Source organism: Idiotropiscis lumnitzeri, chromosome 5 (assembly GCF_059441095.1).
Source record: "Idiotropiscis lumnitzeri isolate Australia: NSW breed Sydney's pygmy pipehorse chromosome 5, RoL_Ilum_1.0, whole genome shotgun sequence".
NCBI classification, from domain to species: Eukaryota; Metazoa; Chordata; class Actinopteri; order Syngnathiformes; family Syngnathidae; genus Idiotropiscis; species Idiotropiscis lumnitzeri.
The window spans coordinates 17575589-17597037 of record NC_142395.1 but is presented as its reverse complement, the minus strand read 5'-3'; the positions used below and the strand labels follow the sequence as shown (position 1 = coordinate 17597037).

Genomic DNA, 21449 nt, shown 5'->3' with positions numbered 1-21449 from the left:
CCAAGTAATGGCTTTTTATGATGCCGCGGACAGAATGGCAAGGGAAATGTTCATTGCATTTGGAGCACCGCGGAGATGGGTGACTGAACGGGAAAAGGGTTGGATGATAGCACAGCATTTCATTCTAAATGACAATTTAGACTCATGCGCATATTATGAGATCTCTCAATTCAGAGGCTGCATTTCAAGGACGATGTTAAAATGCAATAAAATAGAAAATTGCAGAGATTAACGACACATAAGAAAAATACTTTTTCAGAAGAACTTTTTCTCAAACGCAGTCCCTGAATTCAAATGTAATCACCTTTGACGCTCAAGGGGTGGCCCTTGCACTCCGCATTGGAGCAAAACATGGCGGGTTGCCAGGTTTGACTGCGCTGCTCAAAAAAAAAAAAAGAAACACCTCTTTGAAAAAACAGAACAAATGGATCACTGTCTTGGAAACAATGTCAAATGTAAGCAGGCAAGACTTGTAGTTCAAGTATAAGTTGGAAAGTTTTTGTTTTAGCCAAGCAAGTCCTAAAATTGGTGATGTAAGGCTGACTCGAGACAAATCATGGGACTCGAGCTCCCCACCTCTTAATTCTCCCACAGCGGGCCGAGCTGAGTATTTCCACAGAGTCGCGATAAGGAAAAGGATACTCGGCTGTCCTCAATTCTCTTATTAAAATACAGTGAGATTTATTTGAAATGGGATGAATCGAGAAAAAAAGGGGGACGCAAATCCCCCAAATGCAGAAAGAGAAATGCAAATGTAGGGGAAGTGGTTGAAATGCAAATCACGGGTAACATTCAAGGCAGGCCCAAGAGTCAATGTTTGACTTTGAGTGAGTGTGTCGTTGCTCTCTCACCACTTCAGAAGCGTTTTGCAATGACCTCTCGCGTTTTTGCCATTGGTCAATCTGGAGGTTTTTTTTTAAATTTTTTTTTAAATGTTTGCTGAACTGCGTCAGATTCGTTATTTTTTTGCTGTTGCTTTTCATGACAGGAGTGTCTGGGTAGAAGTGAAATGCACTGTGTTTGGGAACTGGTTTACCCTATAAGGAATTTTTCAGAAAGAAAGAAATCAGCCCAAAGAATTATGGACTTACATCAGTGAGGTTCAATGTATCTGTGGTGCAAATAGTGAAGCAACATCTGAAGACTTCAACCAGAAAGTTCAAGCTTGGCAATCGGACTGCCAAATGGTCGAGAAAGTGCCTCCCCCCTGCCCCCCCTTATAAATTATATGGACGACGACGATACATATGCAGACAAAAAAATAGAGCTTGCTGACTGGGAAGACATTTAATGAGTACAGAGTGGACTTTTTCTTAGCAACAGGATTCAGTTAGCAGGCTGACTGTGAATCGTTCCATAAATGCATGAATTGAAATTTCACTACGACAGGATGGACATGTTAATCAATATAACGCTCACCTACATTGACAATTCTAAAATGTAAGTGTCGATATCCATTGCACAACAATCCACTTTTTCAGCCAACATTAGAAAGAAAAAGGAATTCTTCAACTTAATGTTGGTTTAATACAATCATCAAATTAATGTTCAAAATGACTTTTTATGAAAAAAAAAGAAAAAACTACAGTTTCACTTATCCGTCATCCTACAATCGCACACACACAGCAGGCGACACTCATCAGCCATCTTTCAAAGCCTCACAGTCAGTCAGAACAGTGAAAAAGCATTTCTTACTCCAGGTATTTTTATTTAAAGTGCTGTAGCAAGTAGCGATACTGCAGTTACCTTATGTGAAGTGGTGTTAGACCGGTCCAATTTACAACCGTCTGTGAGGCCATGGAGGTGTTTGAATGTGATTGATTGAGCGACTGTCTGAATGTGAATGGATGATGGAATGGAGGCTATGGGGTCACTGCACCTGGCGATGATGGGGAGCATCGGCCTATGACGAGTGATCTTAAATTTGGAGCCTGAAGGAAAACTGTTGTGCGCACAGAAAGTTGACAATTGAAGAATATCAGTGACTTCATTGATTCGTCGATGTTGACTCAAATATCATGACGTGAATGTCGACCAAAAAAATCTGACATTCTTAACCCCTAACTGGTACGTGTGCAAATGTTCGTCCGCTTACTTCGTATGCACCCTCAGAGTTCTGTTTCTTTTTCATGATGCCTGACTGATTCTTATGAGGGACGAGAATATCTCACTCAAAATCCACTGGGATAGGCTCCAGCTTACTTCAATTAATTGTGACAACTGTGATAGAAAATTGGATGGATGTCATTTTGATGAGGTTCATTGAGCTTTTCAAAATATGTCGTTTGACCTGAACGAACACCTTCCATCAAAACATTAAAATGTGCCTTTTGAATGCTGTTTATAACGTTGAAAGAATTCCATATCAAAGAGTTTAAAGAGTATGGGACAAAGTTGGTCCAAAAATGTTTTTTCTGAAGAAGTGTAAGTACAAATAATAAGATACCAATGATTAGGTTGGTAAAAACTAAATGAAAAGGCGCAATGGGATTGTCTCGGACTGACAAATATTGGTCGCTCCGTTTTTATTGTTTAATCAAAAGGACAAACTAAACGAATCAGAAGAAAAACCAAGGCGAGCACACTTCACAGCCAGAAAATTAGAGTTGTGGCTTGATGACATCATATCTGATTTCACTGTCACACTGGTCACACCTGGATGATTTTCAAACAGTAACAATGTGTATACATTTGAAAAAATCTTCATTGCAAAACACATTTTATTGTTTAATACAACATATAAAAATTTGCAACAATTGAGTCCCATACACTTTAAAGGTCACATAGCACAAACTTGACGGGCGGCTACGACATCATTTGTGGGTGTTAATGAGGTCAGGAGTCAGAGATGGAGTGAGACCATATGACAGCATCAAATGTGCAAGACCACCGACGGGGCAAAGCGGGTCGGACTGGGCGTGGCACTTTGGCCGTCATGCCAGCTGGCTCTGGTTTTGGCAGGAGCGGTATAAAGCTGCTGGTGACGGATGTGCACAGAGTGGAGCTTTTACACTGGAGCGATGAGTTTTCAAACCAAACTTGTCTGGGTCTCCACTTGTGTGTAGTGTCTCGCGGTTCTTTTGTGTTCGGAGAGCAGAAGCTAATCGAGTGCTGACGTGCAAACTGCACAAGGCCAAGTGGATGTGACCCCTGCCAAGGCCTATGGGGGTGACTCGCTAACTGACTGCTGGGCGAAACAAGCAAGGATGCGGCGTCGGCTCAGTCTCAGGACCTCGGACAGTGCTTCAATGCAAACCACTAATACAACGATATATAAAGGTTCACAATTTCATTTTTCAATTAAAAATAATAAATCCAAAAACAATGGATGAGATAAGAGTCTGTCACTACCTGTCACCGGCCTGTTTGATCAGGGTTACCACACTTTTCATTATTTTCCAGGACTTTTTCTTCTCTATCTACTACAGTTCGAATCACAACATAAACTACCATATTTTTCAAGCTATTTTTTGGGGGAATTTCCATATATAGAGGTTATTACTGCACATCAAGGGGAAAAAACAAGTAGAGCAAAGAAGTCATACTTAATTCCACTTCCATTCAACATCCATACATAAGGCACGCTGACGATTTTTGAGAAAATTAAAGGATTTTAAGTGCGTCTTAGAGTCCGGAAACCATGGCAATAAATTCCATCACCAAGGTTCGGAGAAGTGTTGTTTTCTACTGTACGTTTAACCTGATTGCTTTATTGTTCCCAAACTGCCTCAAAAAAGAAAAAAAATGGCTCACTCACAGCTGCGAATCGATTCTCATCAATTCTCAAGAGAGAGAACAGAGCCCATGCGAGCAACCATGCCGCTGCCGCAGCCAGGTCAACTCACCCAGGGGTGTAACTAGTTATTTTCTGTTTCTGCTGTCGGGCGATAGAGCAACTAAGTAATACTGAGTCAAACGTGGCCCAGTAAGACTACATTGTATCCATCGCTATCTTGAAGCCGTCGTCATGGTTGCTGAGGCTCTACTCAAACCAGATGTATTACATCTCAGAGTAAATGCAAAGGCACGCCCACCATAGCTCTCTGTCACAAAGGAGAAAGAGAGAGGGAGAGAAACCTCACACTTGATATACAACGCTACAGCAACACTGAAAGTGAACTGAAAGTCGCCAGTTTGGGCGCTTCTTTGCAGAAAATAAATCCTGAGGTGGGTCTGAAAAGTCGGTAAATCTAGCAGCAAAGTCCTATGGAAACACTGAGGAACACAACTGTTTAAAGGAAATAGGCAATTTGATTGGTTGGTAGCGTCATGTGCCAGCTAGAAGCAGAGAGGAGCCTGTTTTTTTTTTTTTTTTTTTTTAATTTCCATGACAGGAAAATGGGCCAATCATTTCCAGGACGCATGGGAAGAATGATAATTGCAGTCGTATTCTGTAATAAGTAGTAAATAATCTTTTTCAGACCAATTAAGTTGAATTGACTAATTTCCAGCAGCAGAATCACAAGTTTGTCGAATCTAAATACACAAATTGGTTTATTTGACATCGTGTTCGCCGATTAGGATGATTGTCAAGGTAAAACATTGTTGCTGCATAAGTCACAGAAAATGACTCATCTCGTTTTCATGTCAGGTTAAAAATTCAATTTCTCATGAGCTAAAGTCCACGGTCCACAGTTGGATCCTTACAACCGTGTGGGGTTGTGTCAGAATAAATCTGAAAGGGCAGAAATGGGTAGAAGCTACCGTGTAGTTATTTAATTCTAGCGAGGTGAATTTAAGGTCTCCAGGATGTTAAAAGCACTCAGGGGGGTGATGCCGATTGCTGTTTTGGGGCTGAACAAGAAGCCGGCGTGCATGTAAATACAACACGAGCTGGTTGGGACTCAGCGGGGCATCCTTGTCAACCTGAGGGTATCTCATCATGTTGTTTTTCATTTTTCTTCTTCTTCTTCTTTTTTTTTAATTCCAGACCCCTCATCCATGCTCTCATCTTCCTCCCGCTGCTCTCTGATGACATGTTCGTCTTCAAGTGGTAATGAAGGCAACAGAAATAACTCATCCCCTCTCCATCAAATCCTCTCCGATACAAACGCACACAAACGGCCTAATGGAGCCACTTAATGTGCCTTTAGTCTGCTCTCCTGTCCTATCTATTTCCTCTTTATCCCTTTTGATAGGGGCTGTTTATGTGACACCATTTTTAAAGGACATCGGGGTTTGCAGGTTGTGTCACAAAAGAAGCGTTTTTTATTTATTTATTTTTTGAGAAAGGCGATAAGGCGAGTTTGATTGGTCTTTCCTTTGTAAGAAAACAAAATTGTAGAAGCAGCTTTTTAATGTTTGGAGTCGCAGTTTAGCTGAATTATGGTAAAAGTTATATTGTTTTGGTCACTCACTTGTAGAACAACAGCATAGTTAAAACATTACAACGTTGAAAATGGATTTCTACAATAAAATTTAGAGGCCCAACAGTAAAGGATTAAATATCAGGGTTGAGTACTTAAAGGTTGCATTGTTTTGGCGTTTGCAGTGAACATTCGAGGGAGCAAAGCAGCATGTTAAACCAGGAGTAATAAATTCTCCAGTAAATTTCAAAATATAAAATAAATCATGGCAATGCCCATTTGTTAATATTACAGCTTGTATCTTTTCATTTCAGGAAAGTGCAACATTGATAAGATATATTTTTTTTTGGTTAACAAAACAACGTCCACAAATACCTTCGCAGGAATGTGAATTCTTGTTTACAGGAGCTGTTCATATTTATTTTTCTAATTTACATCAGCATTTTGGACCCTGAAAAAAAATCTGCATAAAGGCTGACAAAATGTAAACAAAAGAATCTAACGGATGATACTCGATAAGACTGTTATTGTGTTTCGAACAAAGAGACACGGTCAACTACTGGCCTGGCATGCACATGAGAGACTTTTAACTCATTTTGACCAATGCGAACATGGATGGGTTTGAAGTTTTTGTTTGTGGGAGCTTCATCACAGTTTCCCTCAATTTCAGCATCTTAATCATGTAACCGCATGTGTACTCTTCATCAGCGATGATAGCACCTATCCTCTCCTACTTCTCTCACTCGCCAAGCCTTTGTATTTTATGCTATGCCTTTGTCCTTCACCACTTCTTCCTAAGCAGTTGTTTCTTGTTGCTGAGAGTGAAATGTGACATGAAAGACGAGAGAAATGCGTCGACACGAAATACTCGACTGTGCATGCGAGTGTGTGGGCGGACATGGCGGATAAGCCGATAACATTTCTATTTTGGATTGGGAAAGGGTGGTGGGGGGAATAAGCAAGAGGAGGCGGGTTCTCCGGTGGCAGAAGAAGGAATGAAATGGAGTCAGGCGTCCTGCCAACTGGTAGGATGTAAACTGAAAAGACCATATGTGGGTGGTGGTGTGCGTGTGCGCATTTGTCTATTATTTAAGCATCAGTGCTTCAAAATTTTTGGATTGATAGAGTAGAACTTCTTAAGTCCGCTCTGTCATATTTGCTAACAAAATGTTACTGTTATGGTAAGCAATGAGACAGCACGATAGTCTTAGAGGTTGGCATGTCTGCCCCACACTAGAGAGGTTTTGGCATCAAATCTTGTCTTATGAGGTTTCTCCACATAGTCCCTCTCCCTTCCCATTCTAAAAACATGCATGTTAGGTTTATTTCAGACTCATCCAAAGGGGTAAGCATGCTTGGTCATTTGTCGAAAGGAGCCCTACGATTGACTGGCACGATATTTTGGTCTAATTATCAATTGTTTCATGCTGGAACAGGATTTCGGGCTGGTGCTCTACTGAGGATGTCACCAGCATCCAATGGCAGTAAAAGGTGAGATAACAACTTGAATGATGCCCAACGATGAGAACAGCCATTGTGAGTCGGTGCATCCACCATTAGCTGGATAGATAAGCGGATCTGACTGATCTGCAGCTTTTCCTTGCTCGGTCTGGATTTGTTATAAAGCAGGCGGGAAGGTCATATACACGTCACATTTTTGCACATTTTCGAGAGTGAGAAGAGTGAAAATTGAGACACCTGTCGGCAAGTCGATGTGATGTTTTAAAACAGGGTTGCATGACATTGGAAAAACGTAATGCGATATAGGTTTTGAATATAGTGATTTTGATATTATTGTGATTGCTCACATGTACCTAAAGAAATTACATTTTCATTATCTAATGAAACAAATGTATTTTTTTATGTTGAAAAATAAACAATGACATTGTAAAAAAATATTATTATTATTATTATTAGCTATTTAATTGTAATGACCCGACATACTGTTCACCTCTTGGATGGCGATGCACATTTATGGTTGCATCTGACCTGTCCAATTCAGATAAAAATCTCACAATCCCATATGAAACTTATTGCAGATATGCGTCTTTGCGATATGCATACTGCATGGGCCATTATTACAATAACGATATATTTTTTTTAATATATTGCGCAATCCACTTTTTTTTTTTTGAATAATTTGTATACTTAAGTAAACAGCATCGGATAAAGAAGAAACACATATTAAAAATATAAGAGAATGTTGTGACATCTTGGTTTTTTTTTCTCTTTAAAAGACAATCTTACTTTTAACAAGCAGCAAAAACAAAACCTGCCTAGTAAGAAAAACTATATTGTCAGGAAAAGAATAAACATTATTATTTGAGATACTATATATGCTTTTAATCAGATTTTAGTGTTGAGTAGCAGTGTTCCGATGAAACGGTGCAACGAGAATCATGAAAAATACAAAAACAAGAGTGGACCACAGTTAATGCACATATAAAATTACACGAAACCAGAGGGCAACGTATACAGCTGCTGAGTTGACAGTCATGATTCTCTAACATGATCACAGGCTTCATTCTGCACTTTTTAAGGAAGCATGGCAACGTTGTGAAAGTGCACCCCAGGGTTTCTTTTCTTTTTTTTTTAGGGACGGGAGGGGGGGGGTGTTTTGAAAGCCTAGATTAAGAAGTTCCTGCACCTGCAAAGGTTTTTCATTTCTCCTCACATGAATTCCCAGCTACGTTTATTCTTTTGTGACAAATGACACCCGCGTCTGCTGCAAATCATTTTCTCACATGAGCGCCTGCAATCTCAGGAAAATATCCAAGAAAAGTCAGGTTCCCTGCAGTGAAGCCACTGTTTGTTGTTTGAAAAAAAATTGATTGGTAGAATTATTGATGTTGAACCTCCCAAAAAATAAAAAAGAACACCCCCAAAAAGTCTGATGTAAAATTAAGTATATTTTTTGTTGCACATATTTTTTTAAATTATTTTGTTTAGTTGATATTTGTGTGTGTGTACGTGTGTGTGTACCTCTTTGGAGCCCGACTTGGCCAGGTAGATGGCGCTGCGTTGGCAGGCTTCGTCCAAGCACACAGGTAGGAGGTGGTCCTGATAGCCGTCGCCATCTGCCAGAATCAGAATGACAGTGTTATCAAGTAAAAGATAAACAAGAACAAATAAAAAAAAGTGGATGGGGAAGCAAATTGGCAAGAGCACAATTTTAAGAAAAAAAATTATTTCAGGAAGAACATGCAACGACCGGCAAAGGGATTCTAACCCTGAACCTAAGAAATGTGAGGCAGGGAAACTAACCACTCAAACACAATGCTACATTTTTTTTTTTTGTGTTTTCTTAAGGTGCAAAAATGTGACTCGGCAGTAGGGCCGAGTCCAACTGAAAACAGAAGCCAGAGCATTGCACAAGGATGGATGGATAGAGGCTGACATATTGTTAGGAGATGTGAAAAAATACACAATGAGAGAAAATGTAGTCCTTCAGAGGCTGACATTCACCATCCTGCCTCTAGTGTTTACCGACTACCACACACTAATGCGGTCCCACCTGCCCTTTCCACCATGAATACCTTCTTTCATCTATCTTTTATACCTATCGCGTTCATTCCCGCTATTCCCCTTCTTCACTCTCATCTGTCATTTTCACTCCTTCCCGCCTTCCTCCCGTCGAGGCGTCTTCCCCGGTGTGCGTCTCCGTCCATCTTTGCCACCCTTTGTTCACCGCCTGCCTCCTCTCCCGAGTACTTTTCATCTGACACCACCACTCACATCCATCCCCACCAACCCATCACAGAACAGCTGACAAGGTGATTGGCGGTGGAAAAAAGGGAGCAGCAGGCATGGACCCAGTTTCCAGGAAAGCAGAGGCGATGAACCAACTAGTCCGTCCTGAACTCGTACAGCATAATTTCTAATAAGCTTTTTTTTTTTTTCTTTCTTTTTAAGGTTAAATCAATAGAAATTCATCTTTGGGGCCTTACACCCTAACATCAGTTTCATCTTCACATTTTATGGGAGTCAGGACACACATGCCACCATTTAAAGTGCCTCGAACGGCAAAAAAGACGGAGCATCGGCCGTAGTTAGCTGGAGGCAATAAGCACACGTTCTAAATAACAGTCAGAAAAAAAAAATTGAAGACTTTGGCTGGAAACCGAAACAGGACGGGGGAACTTAATCTTTCTGCATGACAATGACCAAAATCTCCAATCCAAACAGAAGAATTGCTTTACCAGAAAATTGAAAGGCCCCATACAACAATTCAATTTTTATTTTTATTATTTTTAAATACTCCTTACAACAGGTTTGCAAGATAATCTGGCCTGTAAATATCCATTATACACTTTTTAAAGCTCTTCTAGTTGGTCAAAAATGCATGGAATCGATAATGAGCCAATTTCCCATTAATATTCAAAATGTAAATGATTTGATTATTGACCGGCTGAATATTAGTATGGAAATTAGCTTTCCACCGTTTGGTAGTGGCAATATCGCTACCGTTTCTACAAACACAAATTGCAGTGAAGTTTGGATGTTGTCTAAAATGCAAATATGAACAGAATACAATGATTTGCAAAGACCTTTGTTGCACACTGATAATTATTATTGATATTGGGGATCCTTATTGCAAATAACCACTCATTTTGAATTTGATGCCTAAAACACATCCCAAAAAGCTGGCACAGGGCGGGTGTTTATCACTGTGTTACATCACCTTTCTTTTTAACAACACTAAATAAGCACTTGGGAACTGATGACACTAAATGATGAACTCTGTAGGTGGACTACCATTCAGTCCGGTGTCTCCGTTGTAATATTTCGTCTTCATAATGCGCCACACATTTGCAATAGGAGACAGGTGGACTGATGGCAGGCCAGTCCACCACTTGCGCTGCGTTAATACGAGGCCACGCTGTTATAACACATACAGAATGTGGCCTGGCATCGTCTTGCTGAAATAATAATAATAATCATCCCTGAAAAAGATGTCGCTCGGATGACAACGCATGTTCATCCTAAATCTTTATGCGGCATAAATAACTTTAGAGATGCGCATTACCCATGCCCAGCCAGAGTCCAGACCTGAATCCTATAAAACATTGCCTCGCAATTTGACGGATGTGGCGTGTTCTTGCAAAGAGTCGGAAAAGTACTACCACATCAAGATGTGCCGCAGTGTAGTCTAGTCTCGTCGGGGATGAAAGGTTGACAAGAGCGGGAAAATGAGGGAGGAAGAGAGGTGTGTAGAAGGATGAGGGAATGAGGCCGACAGAGAGGAAGAGAGGTGGAGAGGTTGCATGTAACGCGATATAATAAGACGAGTGGGTAGGGAGTAGCAGAGGGGGAGCTGGAGGGAACGAGCCTAGCTCGTTCACACGCCGACTTACCTGAACACACACACACACACCCCCGCACGCGCACAGAGTTTAAATATCACATCAGAACACATTTGTGTCTCGCTGTATGAAAACTCTGTGGAAGTCTGAGGTCACACAGCAGCCTTCTTCCTCCTCCCTGCATGGCCTTCTCACTTCCACCACAGCCTCTATCCATCTGCCCCACATCTGAAAAACCTGCTTTCTTCCTTCCCGTCTCCATCCGACCCGCCTACTTCCAACGCATCTCTTCCATACATGCCCCCAATTCCTTTCCCCCTCCTTCCAACCTCATTGAAATGGGAATGCGAGACATCCATTTTCCTTGACTCCATCCAAAACGGCTTCCTTCAACAATTCTTCTTTCAGTACAACTAACTTTGTCTCATTATCCAAACATTCTTATTTGTTTATATCTACCACATTTGTGACTGCAATCTCTCAAACTGTCTCCTAACGAGCATCCTTCCTTTCCACCACCTCCGGTCATCTTCCTTCATACTGACCTCCTTCCCGACCAGCCTCCCGAGTTCCTGTCACAATATGAGACTAACCTCCTCCCCCTGACCAGAAGACACACTCGTCTATCGGGACTAGTCCATCACTTAATAACGAATGATCGCTGTAAAAAATGCAATTACTTCAACCACAAAGCAAAGGGGCTGGTTTTAGTCTTTGCACAGGCTGCATGTCAATTAGGAATTTACGTCACAAACCACGCTTCATGCACACGTGGTAGACAATGGTTTCTCCGGCAGTGCTTTTATACACGCTATGACTAGTTGTAAAACACATTGCAAGGAAAATGAGTGAGTCACTCTCCAGGTCAGTGAGATACCTGACATGTGAGAAGAGAGGCAGCATTGAGGGGATAAAGACAGATAACAGCATGTTTCATCTCGGGATGTTTCATCTCTTGAATTGTCAGATTAGAAGAAGTGTGACCCTCACAAACCTCCATCCTCAGTTAACAAAGGCAGCGTCGTTCAAGTAGGTCAACCAGAACGAAGGGTGGCGAAAAAGAGTGTTTTGTTGATGCCAGATTTGTGTCTGTTTGTGTGTGATGCGATAAATCAATTGGGAACACAAGAAACGTGTAAAAATGCCACACAGATGTGAAGCAGCTTTCAGAAACAGTACAGTACACAACTAACTATTAAATATTAGTAGGGTCCGATATTAAGAGTGGCCAACCAAACTCTACAAATATGTTTCAGTTAAAACAGTCACTGTTTCAGAAATTTACAGGCAAACCACACCTCAAAGTGTATTCCAATTATGGGGGAAAGTAAGTTTGTATTTCCTTCAATGCATTATTGTGGTTATTCCTAAATACCGCACCGTTGGATAGCACCTGGCTGTTTATTAACGACAAAGCACCACAGTGACTATCCGAGGTTAAGAGCACCCTGCAGGCCACTTTTGCGGCAGCGCGGAGATTAAAGTGAGCCGGCGGAGATTTGTGGTGAATAAAATGTAAAGCCGAGAGGAACAATGACTCACACCAGCCAATATTGTTTAAGGGGGATAAGACTTTCACAAAAATGGTGCGAGTGTGTGTGTGTGTGTGTGTGTGTGTTTGTGTTAAGAGTTGTGTAGATTAGCCCTGTCTGGCAATGGCGACGGTGGGAGAAAGTTCCAGGATGAGCCTGCTTCAAATGCAGAGGAGGCTTAAGGGACTTAGCCGGGGAGCCTCTCGCACACCAACCAGGACCCAGTGGAGTTAAATCCGGTCCTGCACAAGATGAGGCTTCTTAGGTGTTCACTTTAACAATTTTCTGTCCAATTGGCCTCCGAGCTGCCCAACTGAGTTACAATTGCTGAGTCCAACAATCAAGCCGGCATAATATTAATGCATAATAGAGGTCCTATAACGCTGGCTAGCGCTCGATTTAGTTTTACAGAGTCATAAGCGAATATATTCTAGGACCTAGAATATATAGTAGAATCTAAGTTACTAGAAGTGTTTTAACAATAAACAACAGCAATGTGGAAATGATGCAGTCATTAAGCACTGGCTATATTGTAAGGTGTTCAACAGTATGGTCGTCCCGATCAGCAAGAAATGTCCAAATAAAGAAGAGCAATAAAACTACGATGATGAAAACAGTAAAACTGACAGTAGACGGATGTGCAAATTAACGGCAATGAAATCTGAGTTACCCGTTTAAGAAGTTCATGGTAAGATGAGAGGCTGCTCGAATGTCTGCTGGTTTTAGTGTGCAATATTCTACAGTGCCTACCAGTGGGAAGGAGTTAAAAAATGTAATGTCTAGGTTGGGGTGAGTTCAAGAGGATATTCCCTGCCCTTATCTTAGGTCTTGCAGTGCGCATGTCCTCAAAAGTAGGAATTGGTGAAGATGATCCGCTCTGGAGTTTTAAATTTCTGTTGCAGTCATATTTTGTCTTTTGTAGCTGTACCAAATCAGACTGCGATGGACAAACCCAGGACTGATTTAAAGACTGCAGCATAGAACTAATTTGACAGCTTCTGTGGTAGGCTGTGCAAGGAGTTGATGTTGGCCTCTCACTTAAAGTCCTAAAAACCGAATAAACAGGAACTTGAAGGTCTGAATGTTTGACACAGGGCGGGTGGAAATCGTCTCTTTGGCCTTGAGGGTGTTCAGCTTCAGGTCTTGCTGGAATCACCAGGACACCAGCTGCTCCATTTAGACTCATTGCTATTGTCAATTAGGATGATGACTGTTCTGCAACCTTTGGGAGATTTCCAGTTGTGTCTCTTGAGGTGTAGTGGTTTGTGAAGTGAGGAAATATCTTTTGGGGGGTTTGGGGGGGGAGTGCTGATGGTGGGTGTGAATGACGTGGTTTCCCCGAAGCAAACCTGCTGTGCATATACCTAAACTGCAATGTGTCCAGCAGGGGTTCTGTGATGCTCTTCAGGTGAGCCAACATGAGGCGTTCAAAGGACTTCATGACTAGTTGATGTCAGGGCCACGGGCCTGCATGTGTTGAGTCACAAATTTGAAGATTTCTGGGGATTGGGATGACAGGGGAGTGTCTGAAGCGGGATGGGACTCCACACAGTTCCAGAGATTTTCAGAGAAGATTGAAGCCATCTGAACAGCGCAGACTTTCAGGCAGGATGATGAGACGCCATCCGGTTTGAGAGCCTTCTTGATCTTTTGTCACTTTAGAGCCGACTCACAACCTGCTCTTGAATGATGAAAGCAGGTTTGGTAAAAAGGTGAGGTTGTAGAATGTCTGATGGCGGCTGTTGGCAGTGTGATGGAGGTTGATGGATTGGTGTTGTGTTTAAAAATGTATAATTCTGTATTTAGAACGGGATTAGTTTTTTAGCTAGGCAACTGTAGTGATCCATTTGGTGGTCTCCCATAGTTAGTGATGGCTCATAAGGCTTGTCACACTGACAGAATTGTTAGCAGAAAACTCTCTTTAGCTTATCTGAAGAGCTTCTCTTGACAATGCTGATTTATTTTGTCAGATGTTTTTTGGCCTGTATAAATGGTTCCCAGTCACCACTCCTGTAGGCATCTTCCTTAGCCTGCCAACAATGGCAAAATTTGGCAGTGAACCACAGCTTGTTATTGAATGAACGGCTATGAATATTTTTTACAAGGCATGTCATTTACTAACATTTTTTTTGCTATTATTTCTGAGGGATTCAAATGAAAAAGTGGATGATTTATCTTAAACCGATATAAATCCATGTTAACTTTGGGAAGCAGCTCTGGATAAACAGCTTTACTTGCCTCACTGCTAAACCATAGTTTTAAAATAGAGCAAGAACATACAAAAAAACCCCGGATTTTATTCGTGTGTTGCACTCACCAAAATCAGCAAAGGATGATTGTCCCACGTTGGGGAAGGGAGGGTCTTCAGGCAGAACAGTTGCCGGGCTGAAGTTGCCATCCTGACAACAAGGTAGAGAAAAGTGAAACATGATATATAAAATAATTAGTACTTGCCATTATGTTCAATGAAGTACACAATTCTTGACACAAACCACAATCAATTAACCTCTGTTCTTTGCATAAAAGAATATTCAACGTTCCCCACCCCTGAAAATGAACACCAGCTTTGAGATGCTCTATCGTACTGGGCCTATCCATATCAGTCATATGTGGCATGTCAATTCCTGGAGCAGACACCTTCTGAGCACTGTAGCAGGGCTCATCTTCATGCACTTGTCGCCAGAATATCATACGAATCAATGGCAACAGAGGAATGAAGAGTGCAGCAATGGCAGAAAAGATTTGTGAAATTTGTCATGGACTCGGCCAATATTCTCAACTCTTCTATTCATTCCACAAATGCATAATTCGTAGGCAGAGACACCAAATAAAAGCCAATGCGATAACTTAGCAAAGTCAAACATTTAATTTTTTTAAGCATTCTTACATGTCACAGATGCATAAAACAGATCACACACACACAGACTCGCACACTGAAGGGACTTAACTAATTGAAGATCAGATCTTAGCCAGAGTGATTGATTGGTGTTAATGTCATGATTCAAACAGTCCGTGCGTGCGTGCGTGTCTGTGGATGGGATGTGTAAAGATGAAAGGGTAACACGTCTTATTAGTCCCCCTTCTGTTCACATTACTCCAAACCATATGCACACAGACACACTATAAAGAAACACTGTAATATTACAGTCCACCTATCCTGTGTGAAATGTCACTGCTGACAACACAATGAGATCAAAGTGGAGATGCAGTGAACGTAAGTAACGTGCGACTGATTAACATTCAGCCGTTGTGCTATGTAGCCAGCACCGCTCTCCGTTTTGCACTCTTATAGCGGCTCAATAAGCCCACAGCTTTGTCGCTCGGCAAGCCAAGTACTCCCGCGTTATAGTCGCCGACGTGAAGTTGACCTTTAACAAACACCTCTCTCTTCTCACAACAGCTTGTTGACCTCCGCCTTGTCTTTCTCAGTGCCTGACTTCTTTTCGATAATGACATTAAAACACGAGAAGGGGGGTGAATGCAGAAAGAGAGAAAAGCAAGATAGCGGTATCTTCACTTTAGGAGTATTTTTTAATTTCGTGACCAAACTCATGACTAAATATAATTGCAACTCAAATCAGTTTTCCCCGCTGAAATGAATCTCATGAATCCATTCAGCAACCCAAATTAAATAAGATAAAAAAGTAAGGGAAAGAAATACACTGGTTTTATAAAATGTAATTATTGTACATACTGTTGTATTTGTGTATTAGATGTGTCTCATTAAAAGGGTGTGGACTGTGATATCAGGAGCTTTACCGGTTAGTCTTAATGTGCGTGATAGCAGCTCCTTTGGAGGGTTCTCATTTTGTATTTGTGCAATTGTCCCATTCAATAAACGACTCAAATTGTATCAGCAATGATGGCTCTCCTTGCCCACAGGCAAGGGCATCTCAAAGTTCTTATATTTTGCGTATTTTCCGGACTATAAGTCCCACAATAGGGCATTCTAGACTTATGCACCAATATCTCAGACTCCTCAGAAAGACAACTGAGAACGACGGGACACAAATTCTGTTTAAGAGAATCATATTCTGAAGATTACAAAGCTGCAAATAGTGAAATATGCAGTAGCAGAGAGAACGTTCGGAGTGAATGATGAACTTGTTAGTGACTGGCGAAACAAGGAAAGGCTACTTTTACTACGATCAAGAAAAAAAAAAAATGAAAGCATAGATGCCCACAGCTAGAGGAATGAGTTTGCCAGTGGCTGCTAAAACAGCATGTGGCGGGTGAGTCTTGTCAATGGTGCAGTTACGGCACGCAGGAGGACCGTCTTGGTGCTTCGTAACCGCCACTCTATCAGAGCACACTGACAGCGATATCCCAAAAACATTAACAATGGACACCTTTTCTGGTCATGTTTATTTTTCGTGTAGCTACATAATCTTAATTGTGTTCGCATATCTTACACCTATTCAGCCTTTTCTCTACTCTTTTATCAATGGTATAACTTAGGGATGGGCAAACGTTTTGATTGGTGGGCCATAATGGGTTCTAAAATTTGACAGAGTGTTTTGGTAACCTCACCTCATCGGAGGAAAAAAAATACATTTCATGATAATGAACAAAAGCATTACAACAAGTTCGGTGGGCCGGATTAAAATGTTTAACGGGCCGCATGAGGCCCCCGGGCCGTAGTTTGCCCATGCCTGGTCTAACTTGACTTGCAAGATGAAATGTCTGTTTATGATCTAGTAATTTGTAAAATAAATTACCCGCAAAAAATGCAATTTATACTTACTTATGTATGGGTTTTTTTCTACCTCATTATGTATTTTTGGGATGGTCCGACTTATACTCCGGAGCGACTTGTAGTCCGGAAAATACGGTACTTAGTTCGGCCTGTGGCTGAACTCAATAAGGTGGGTTTTGTTCAGTACTGAAAATGAGACAAAATGAGCATTTTTGTAATGTAGAAGATGCGCCTTGGCTCAATAAAGGTTAAGCGACACTGGCCAATATATTGTGTGTAATTAAGAAGGCCATGGTAATAACAGATGTGTACAAAATTGTAGGTATGTATATGCTTTTATGTACAGTATGTACATACGTACGTATGCACGAATATATTATATATATTACTTCTCTGTTATGAAAAAAAAAAACAAAACACAAAGGTCATATAAAAGACTTGAATCCGACTAAAGTAATAACTCTGTTATAAAACACAAATAATGACAATCAGACATTGCTTTTGAATTGTGATTCAACAGAATTATTTTAAAAAACAAATTCATCAAATGCGCCTGGACAAAACTGATGATACCACGAGAAAAACGTTCAAGCAAGCTGCGTCCTCTAATTAGCATCACATATAAAAAAAAGAGGATTAATAGTCTCCCCTCCTTTGTCAAAATTTCCAACAAACAAGCTCAAGGAAGACATCCTCAAAGTGGTAAACGACAAAATATCCTTGGTGAGCATAAATGAAAGGGGGTGGGTGGGACGTGGGCGTTAAGATGGTTGAAAATTCTAAACACTCTCCTAGTTCATTTGCTCATTTTTCCTTTTTTTTTTTTTTCATCCCTGGCTTGTGACTGTTTCGCTGCCAACCCCCATCCTGCGTCTTCTTGCCGGGCCTCCTCCCATTCCTTCTCGCTCCGATAAGATACACTGCTGCTCGCCTTGTGCCTCAACCTGCTGAATTTCAAACAGGGCCCCAGTCCGCACCACACTCACGCACGCCCGCACGAACACACACAACAGCCACACAGTCTCCACTGGCTCTGCACCGGCAGAATATTAACTAGTCCTGCAGCAGCAGCCGACAATCCAGCAGCCCACTGAAGCTTCACAGATCACAAATGAACAGAGGTTTGGGTGCTTCATGACTCATCGTCTCTGATCAGTGGGTTAACACCTTCGGGTCGTGGAGGCGTAAAGGGATTCGGGGGGGGGGTGTCTGAATGCGGTTGTGAAGAACAACACAACAGTGTTGAATAGTCATCAGATCCCATTACAGCAAGTCGCTATGTTGGAAGGAACCAGCGTACACAGGAAAAACATGCAAAGAGTAAAGCTGGAGAAATTATTCAAACGCCCAATCTTAAAACATGCCAACCACCAGCAATCATGCCGCCTTTACCACAACCACGTTTCGTGAAATATATGCTAAATATAGTACATTTCAATTCTGCTGTTTAATTGTTTTTTTTTTTTTTTACTCCTTTATCTGTGGAGACAGATAGAGACGAGCTAAAAAAATAAATTACCTTGCTAATCCATGTCTCAAATTTCGGCCCTTCTGTCGTCAGGAACAAATCTGAAAGGTGGAAAGGCGACTGGTTAAATCAGGCAAATTATGATTGACTCACAAGCAGCGATAACAATGAGTAAGCTTCACACAAGTGCCAGCGAAGAAATCGCACGCTGTGGGTTTCCCCTTTTTAGTGTTAGAATTTTTACATAGCCCCCCCCCCCCCCTCAAAGTGATACTGTAAAAGAGATCACAGTAGAAGAATGGTTGGTATAATGGTACCAAGTGCTATAACTTCAAGAAGAGTTTTGAGCTATTCCGGGAAGAATTTAGTGAGCCACAGATGATAAGCAAGCCGATTTTCCAATGAACTTACTACATTATGGAAACGGCAGATTAAAAAAGATATGAAATACACTACACAGACAATATATGTAATTTTCAAAATGATTAACTTTTTTAAAAATAAAATTTACTCATTTTAAATTTGATGCAGAGGACGTGACATCCATGATTTTCAAAAGCAATAAGAAACGTGGACTCGTCAGACCACAGATGAGCTTGTGCCCAGACAACCTGGTAGAGGTGGAAAAGTACTTGCAAATCAATTGTATTCTGGAAATAAAGTTTAAAACCTCTAAAATCAAGAAAACATTACTAGACCATGTCACGGTGAAGGGCTGTATAACAAATAGTTGGAAGTCACTTTGAAACCTGTCAAAGAAGAGCTGCAAATGTTTGATTTCATTTCCTTACTACATGTTTTGGGCTAATTTCTGTTTTGTCACAAAGCAGTTCTTATTTGTGAGGAAAATATTAACCCGGCACGAGGAAGGTGACATAATCACTCTCGATATCAGTGACTTCCTCCATAATATTCTTTGATTTTAATGTCAATTATTCCTTATCGTTCTATTTACAAAAACATAAATCCAGCAGACAAATTCAGGTTGCTCGGACATTCTAAGTAATGTATGATTTTTAATATATATATATATATATATATATATATCAGACATTTAAAAAAAAAAAAGATCTCCAAATTGATTGTTTAAAAAAAACGTTTGTAGGTGAAGAACACTGCAGTGGGCCACAAGGAGTTGATGGGGACATTTTACCAAATGACAAAGCCGCATCGAGGCATGTTTGCAAGTAAATGCAGCTTGCTTAAGCTATGAAGGGGAATTGAACAGCTGAGGGAATCAACCAGTAAGTCCGAGAGGATTTCCTGGTCCAGCAACGGCTAATTGGACATGAACTACATACTGGCATTGATCTGTCTGCATTCTTCATGTGATGCTCAGAACTATCACTGAACACGTGCGTGCAAGGTGCAGTGAAGGAGAGAAGAGGGCCGGGCGCAAAAGATAACAGGGCAAGTGAATGTTCCGGGTAATGACAAGCGGCTGATTTTGATTTAGCTTAAATTAATTATACTGATTCAAATTCCTCATGAGGAAATTCACCTTCCACTTGCTGTACTGTTTAATTTACATAGCACGCCACAATCCAAGAGCCATCACACACATGCATGCATGACAGGGAAGATGTCAGAGTAAAAAGGGAATGATTTTTATATATTTAGTTTTTTTTTATGCTGAGTTATCAAAATGGGTATTTTCTATATTGTATTTGGCAGCAAAAACACATGTATGGTTTCTCGGAATCAGTACATGTTAATTTTTACTTAAGTACATATGTTGAATCGGTAATTCTATTGTTATTTGAACTATTTATTTTTACATAATTATATGCATTCTACTTTTTTTTTTGCTTATATCATTTAACAAAAAAGCACATACCGACGTGTGGATGAGCGTATTGCCCCCCCCCCCCCCAAAAAAAAATCCATAAGCATGCTAATGCAATTACTCCCTCCTTATTTAGCTTTGGGCCCATTAAGAGCTTTGATATGGTGGTGACATATTGAATATATATGCTATTTCTAGCGCTCTCCTGAACTCATGCGAAGCAAGGATAACCTCGGCAATATAATGGCGGCTTAGCACGCACCTCAGGTAAAAAATTGCTCAAATGTCGATAGATTTTCCAACTTAAATATTGTGTAAGTGGGCACTGTGTGTTTGGCAGAGTTAAACGTAATTGACTTTTGATTGCCGATCAGCCGGCTCCGATCTTGTTATATGCTGTTTAATTGGTGATCCGACTATGAGGGGATCCTAGGAAAAAATCTCTCAAGGCCGCAAAAAGTTTGAAAAAAAGTTTGCTTAGCTCTTCCAACAAAAATTTCAACTCATTTCTTTGCTAACTGCAAGTTAATGTAATATTCTGCAGCATCAATCACAATTAAATTGCCTGCAAATTGGATGGAAAACAAATATTAGAGAATAACACCCAAAGTAAAGGTGTAGACCACGCCTGCGGCCCTAAGACGGCTGGGATCGGCTCCAGCACACCCGCGACCCTTGTGAGGAGAAGTGGCTCAGATAATGGATAGAAGGATGGATGGAAAGAATTAAAGACTAAATTAGCATCACCACCTCAAACATATTGTTTGGAATTTCTTATGCTTATCCTGCTCACATTATTATGCAAATGTGGACTATGTTTAGAATGTAGCAACATGATCAGATGCATTGCAGTGCACACATTGACAGGAAAGAAATTCTCGCCTCACTGCCTTCACGTTTACGCTTTCAAACTAACACCTTAGGAACTGTAATTAATAAGGTTAGATTAGGGGGTTTCTGGACAGTTGGTATACAAATGATCAAGTCTTTCAGATAGATAGGTCAGAGAGATTGATACATAATTCGTCACGCGAGGGAAATTAGATTGTAACTTTTAAAATAGACACGGCTAAAGGAGCAACCACCAAAGTGAAAAAAATTCATACAAGAGCAGCATTTGACTGGAATTTCAATGTTAAGAGAGTACAATGGATATACGGCATCCTGACAGACTGAGGGAAAAAAAAAACTGAGATTCAAGGAAGCAAAGCCTTGGAGACGCGCCGGGTGGCGTGTTGATGAGTTTTGCCTTAATCAGCCAATCAGGCCTCTTAGGCAGGATCCAGCCGTGATTGGATGATTAGCTTCGGTGAAGAGAGCTGATCGTTCGGTAAACATTCCACATTCACGCTGCGGGG

At 40.9% G+C, this 21449-nt stretch overlaps 1 protein-coding gene across 1 annotated transcript in view; it reads right to left on the bottom strand.

Annotated features, from left to right (window-relative positions):
* Positions 1 to 21449, bottom strand: part of itfg1 (integrin alpha FG-GAP repeat containing 1) — a 95630-nt gene that overhangs the window by 51254 nt on the left and 22927 nt on the right. Inside the window, exons 7-9 of the mRNA XM_088297047.1 lie at positions 18357 to 18406; positions 14459 to 14540; positions 8289 to 8383 (exon numbers count right to left, since the gene is read on the bottom strand). Of these exons, the coding sequence (XP_088153173.1) occupies positions 8289 to 8383; positions 14459 to 14540; positions 18357 to 18406 (227 nt within the window). The remainder of the gene's footprint in view (positions 1 to 8288; positions 8384 to 14458; positions 14541 to 18356; positions 18407 to 21449) is intronic.